Below are 6,000 nucleotides of genomic sequence, written 5' to 3'. Positions count from 1 at the left end.
ATCATCAAATTTCATACATAGGTTGAAACACAAGCGTTAAAGCGGGAGTCCGCCGGGACTCCGCGTTTTTTTTTTTTTTTAAAAGCCAGCAGCTACAAATACTGCAGCTACTGACTTTTAAAATAGTGACACTTACCTGTCCAGCGCGCCCGCGATGTCGGCACCCGAAGCCGATCTGTAGATCGTTTCTCGGGTGCTGCCGCCGCCATCTTGGGTATGGGAATCAGGAAATGGAGCCTTTCGGCTTCATTTCCCGGTTCCCTACTGCGCATGCGCGAGCCACGCTGCGCAATAAGGACGGTCCCCGCTGCCTCTGGGATCTGTGTGTTTTCCCAGCAGGCAGCGGGGCACTTGCGGAAAGGGGCGGGCACTTGCGGAAAGGGGCGTAATCTACGCCCCTTTCCGCAGAGAGCTATCCCTGGAAGTGGGTGCATTTACCTGGATTATCCAGGTAACTGCACCCCCCTCCCCCCTGAAAGGTGCCAATTGTGGCGCCGGAGGGGGGGGGGGAGGATTCCGATGAGCGGAAGGTCCATTTTAGGGTGGACCTCCGCTTTAAAAATGAAGCAACTGTGTAGGAGGAATAAAACTGGGTGAGGAACAGCCAAACTCTGGTGTAAGGTGAGATGATTGAAGACAGTTTCAGGTCACAGGTCATACACCATGCCAAGACTGAGCACAGAAACAAGACACAAGGTAGTTATACTGCATCAGCAAGGTTTCTCCCAGGCAAAGATTTCAAAGCAGACTCGGGGTTCAAGATGTGCTGTTCGAGGTCTTTTGAAGAAGCACATAGAAACAGCCACCATTGAGGAGTGTAGACGCAGTGGTCAGGTAATGCTGAGGACTGTAGACTCAGTGGTCGGTTAATGTTGAGGACTGTAGACGCATTGGTCGGTTAATGTTGAGGTCTGTAGACTCAGCGGTCGGTTAATGTTGAGGACTGTAGACTCAGTGGTCGGTTAATGTTGAGGTCTGTAGACTCAGTGGTTGGGTAATGTTGAGGTCTGTAGGAGGCAGTGGTCGGGTAATGTTGAGGTCTGTAGAGGCAGTGGTCGGTTAATGTTGAGGACTGTAGACTCAGTGGTCGGTTAATGTTGAGGTCTGTAGACTCAGTGGTTGGGTAATGTTGAGGACTGTAGACTCAGTGGTCGGGTAATGTTGAGGTCTGTAGGAGGCAGTGGTCGGGTAATGTTGAGTTCTGCAGGAGGCAGTGGTCGGGTAATGTTGAGGTCTGTAGACTCAGTGGTTGGGTATTGTTGAGGTCTGTAGACTCAGTGGTTGGGTATTGTTGAGGTCTGTAGGAGGCAGTGGTCGGGTAATGTGGAGGTCTGTAGACGCAGTGGTCGGGTAATATTGAGGTCTGTAGAGGCAGTGGTCAGGTAATGTTGAGGACTGTAGAGTCAGTGGTCGGGTAATGTTGGGGACTGTAGACTCAGTGGTCGGTTAATGTTAAGGTCTGTAGACTCAGTGGTCGGTTAATGTTAAGGTCTGTAGACTCAGTGGTCGGTTAATGTTGAGGTCTGTAGACTCAGTGGTCGGTTAATGTTAAGGTCTGTAGACTCAGTGGTCGGTTAATGTTGAGGTCTGTAGACGCAGTGGTCGGGTAATGTTGAGGACTGTAGACTCAGTGGTCGGGTAACATTGAGGTAGCGGTCAGGTAATGTTGAGGACTGTAGACTCAGTGGTCAGGTAATGTTCGGGAACTGTATACGCAGTGGTTGTGTAATGTTGAGGACTGTAGACTCAGTGGTCGGGTAACATTGAGGTAGCGGTCAGGTAATGTTGAGGACTGTAGATGCAGTGGTTGGGTAATGTTGAGGACTGTAGACTCAGTGGTCAGGTAATGTTCGGGAACTGTATACGCAGTGGTTGTGTAATGTTGAGGACTGTAGACTCAGTGGTCAGGTAATGTTCGGGAACTGTATACGCAGTGGTTGGGTAATGTTGAGGACTGTAGACTCAGTGGTCGGGAAATGTTGAGGTCTGGGAGAGGCAGGGGTCGGTCAAGGAAATTTAATGCAGCAGATGAGACACACATCATCCTTACTTCCCTTCCACATCGGAAGATATCCAGCACTGACATAAGCACAGAACTGGGGGAGACCAGTGGGACCCAGGTACAAGGTACACTCATCTACTCTCCTGAGATGTCTGGCCAGAAGTGGTCTTCATGAAAGTTTTATGACCAAAAAGCCACCATAACTGAGACGGGGAAACAAGGTTAAAAACTCAACTATGCAGGAACACATAGGAACTGGGGTGCAGAAAAATGGCAGCAGTTGCTCTGGACTGGTGAGTCACAATGTGAAATATTTGGCTGTAGCAGGAGGCAGTTTGTTGGTTGGTTGGCTGGAGAGCGGTACAACAATGAGTGTCTGCAGCCAACTGTGATGCATGCTGGGAGGTTTCTTGCAGGTTTGGGGCTGCATTTCTGCAAATGCAGTTGGAGATTTGGTCAGAATCAGTGGTGTCTTTAATGCTGAGAAATACAGGCAGATACTTATCCATCAGGCCATACCATCAGGGAGGAGTGTGATTGGCCCCAAATCTATTCTGCAGCAGGACAACGACCCCAAACATACAGCCAATGTCATTAAGAAGTATCTTCAGTGTAAAGAAGAACAACAAGTCCTGGAAGTGATGATTCGGCCCCCACAGAGCCCTGATCTCACCATCACTGAGTTTGTCTGGGAGGAGATGAAGATACAGAAGCATTTGAGGCAGCCGACATCCACAGAAGATCTGTGCTTAGTTCTACAAGATGTTTGGAACAACCTACTTAACGAGTTCCTTCAAAAACTGTGTGCAAGTCTACCTAGAAGAACTGATGCTGGTTTGAAGGCAAAGGTCTGAAAGCGTTCTTCATTTACAGAATTTTTCCACACCTGCTTAAAAGTAGTGGGAATGCACAGGTGTTCTGTGCATCCAGACCCATTGATTTCAATTGGGATGCAGCAGAAGCATGGACACAGCCACTACCGCGAATCTGACATCCACAGGGGTTCACCGCCCCGAACACAGACAATTCGGGGACCCACACCCAAATAGATGTCAAATTGGGAGCAGCAGATGCATCTGTGCAGCCGCTGCATCCAAACTGACACCAATGGGACTGCCTGCGTGGGGATGCACAAGACACCTGTGAACCCCCCCCGTGGGTAAACACAGCCCTTGTGCGGGTGCACGCTATAGTACACCCCTTGTGAATGAGGCCTTAACCTCTTGGCGTCGACAGCATGCAAATATGCAGCCTCTCGGCGGGTGGGCCATGGTGCCCCCCAGCACAGTTACCAGAGGTTAATGAACAGCCAATCACAGCGGTCACATGATCACAAACCCTGCCCCACCTCACAGCATCAGAAACTCTTTAAAGGGCCAGGAGGCACCGACCGGTGCCAAGCGGTTAAAAAGGGATCTATATTTGTGATTGTTCTTAAAAGATAATAAAAGCTCCTCTACACGTGTTAGCGAATGGTGGCTCTTACATTTTAGGACTGAAAAAAAAAAAAAATAAAAAAAAAAACGCATGGCAGAAACCAAAAAAAAAAAATATTTATTTAAACAGATTAACGTTCTGCTTTCTGCAACAGAGAACATCCAAATTCTAAAAAGGGTTTTAAAACAGTTAACAACGTTTCTTGATTTCCAGCCACGTGACAACCCCGCGGTAAAGCGTGTGGCTGTAGAACCTTCATGATGTGACACAAAGTCCCTGATCTCCCCTTCCACCTCCGAGGGGACGGCGGGACCCTTCTTCCTATCTGCGGATGAGGTAAGAGGCCAGTAGGACGGCACCTGCCAGCGTCACCCCCGTCAGGAGCCACCTCCCGAAGCGTTCCTGGCTTCTCCTGGTGTTGGCGGCTGCGTCGTTTCCATATAGAGTGACAAAGTCTTCCTGTGAGGAGGAAACAAGATTAGGTTAGAATTCGGAGCAACATCCCACGCCCAGACTTGGGCTGTCAGCCCTCGGGACAATCATATCCCCGAGCAAAAAGGAGTCTGGGAGCTATTTATATACAAACTGCAGGCACTCAGCAACACTTTTGGCACACCAACACCTTTTCGTCACGTTCCCAACAGTCATTCATCTTAGACGTGGTCAGAAAAGTGTTGCACAACCAGCATTGTTGATCACTAGAGGGGACAATTTAAGAATAGAAGCTCTACAGTAGACATCTCTAAATTTTATCTGTAAGGCCTTGTTCCCAAGAGCGTACTAAGGCGTGCACCCCCGTGCGAGAGCCGTGCACCCCCGTGCGAGAGCCGTGCACCCCCGTGCAGTCAGTTCCACACCTCAATTGGGAGGCAGTGGCTGCACAGAGACAGCTGGTGCCCCCAATCCAATCCATGTGGATGCAAAAGCAGTCCTCGCACAGGTATACGCTGTAGTTCACCCATGTGAACAAGGACAACATTTTATTCCCCCCCATGAAGTTGGGCTGTGCCCACTCTGCACGGGTCAACTGCTTGTTTTGTCTAGGGGTGGGCAGAAAGCATATAACTCACCGGATCCTCTGGAAAATGGTGCTCCCCCACGGTCCATGAAGCCTGCTCTGGCTGTGATGACGTCAGCAACAGTCCACTATTCAAGACTGCTGGAGTGTGGGGGTGCTAGGTCAGTCTTGTGCTGGGGGGGGGGGGGGGGGAGGAATTGGAGGATCAAACCCACCCTTGCTGTGGCCCAAAAACAACATACCCCACCCCTGACTTTCCCTCAGCACTGCAAGGTTGGATTTGGCAAAATTCATGAACTTGGACTTTAAACCAAGCCCTCACTGACTTCTGTAGCTGAAGGCATTGTGGAGTAATTTATACCAAAAAGTTTACTATAGAAACCATGAAATCATTCAAGTGTGGTCTTAGTACTCTGATCTCCTCTCTTCCTGTGTTTATATTAGGCGTCTTAAGCCCCATTCACGCTATCAGATTTTCTGTTGATTTTTGTTCTTCAGGTTTACCAAAACCATATAATATGAGGTCAAACCTTAGGAGTTTCAATGTGTATGCAATCAGGCCGGCCCTTCTACTACATGGTTTTGGTAAATCTGAAGACAAAAATCAACAGAAAATCTGATAGTGTGTATGGGGCTTTACACATGGGGAGAGATCCATTGGAGTCCGCCTGCTCAGCTGCCCATCTGTCCACTGATACCTGCTGAGCAGGCGGATGATAGGTCTGTGTCCTCTCCGCTTATGCAGAGCGGACACAGACAAAGCATGCTCTTCTCTATGGGCAGTTGCATGTAAAACGCACTGCCTGTCCATCTAGACATACAGTAGATCGAATGTCCGCAGGTTTCAAAAGGACACATGTCTGTTTACACACCCGCCGCTCTATAGAGGAGATTGGAGGGTCTGATCGGTGTGCTAGTGTGAAAGGAGCCGTCAGGCTGCCATGTCACTGCTGGCAGTGGGAACAGAATGAAATAAAGTGCCAAATTGCAATAAAGTGAAGGAATATCTTCTGCAAGTTTTAAAAAGTGAATTAGTCCTCAGTGGCTGCGTTTTTTTTTTTTTTGTACTGCTTTAAGAAGAGTTCCACTCACTTTTCTGTTTATTAAAAGTCAGCAGCTACAAAAACTGTAGCTGCTGACTTTTAATAAACACATTTACTTGTCCTATGGTCCAGTGATGTGGCCGCCCAAACCCTCGCTCCCCTCCCCTTCCGGGATTGCAAGTGTGGGCACCCGGCTGTGACAGCTTGCTGCGCTGCGAATCCTAAATGGCCGAGCTATCTTCTGGAACCTGTGATGTGTCCCTGAAGATTGCAGGGAGGGGAGGCGTCGGTTAGGAGGTGCAAGTGGAAGCTGGGTCCCTGTCAAAACTAGGTACCCACCCCTCCCCCTCCCAAAATATGACATGTCAAATGTGGCATCTGGGGGTGAGGACTCCTTAAACCGTTTTCACTGTCGCTCCAAAGAAACAATCTGACGGTGCGGTCGGCTGGTCACAGAGACAATAAAAGATTAGATAGTCTCCGATTGTCTCTATGGCCTT

General features: G+C 49.1%; 1 protein-coding gene across 1 annotated transcript in view; it reads right to left on the bottom strand.

Moving 5' to 3' along the window:
• Positions 1 to 3,535: 3,535 nt before the first annotated feature.
• The window catches only part of BCL2L1 (BCL2 like 1), a 30,250-nt gene continuing 27,785 nt past the window's right edge, over positions 3,536 to 6,000 (bottom strand). Inside the window, exon 3 of the mRNA XM_077460475.1 lies at positions 3,536 to 3,898. Coding sequence (XP_077316601.1) covers positions 3,761 to 3,898 — 138 coding nt within the window. The 3' untranslated portion in view covers positions 3,536 to 3,760. The remainder of the gene's footprint in view (positions 3,899 to 6,000) is intronic.

This window comes from Lithobates pipiens, unplaced genomic scaffold (assembly GCF_037356315.1).
Source record: "Lithobates pipiens isolate NorthernLeopardFrog02 unplaced genomic scaffold, aLitPip1_a1.2 Scaffold_28, whole genome shotgun sequence".
Lineage (NCBI taxonomy): Eukaryota > Metazoa > Chordata > Amphibia > Anura > Ranidae > Lithobates > Lithobates pipiens.
The sequence above is the reverse complement of the archived record's forward strand: the minus strand, read 5'-3'. Positions and strand labels throughout refer to the sequence as shown.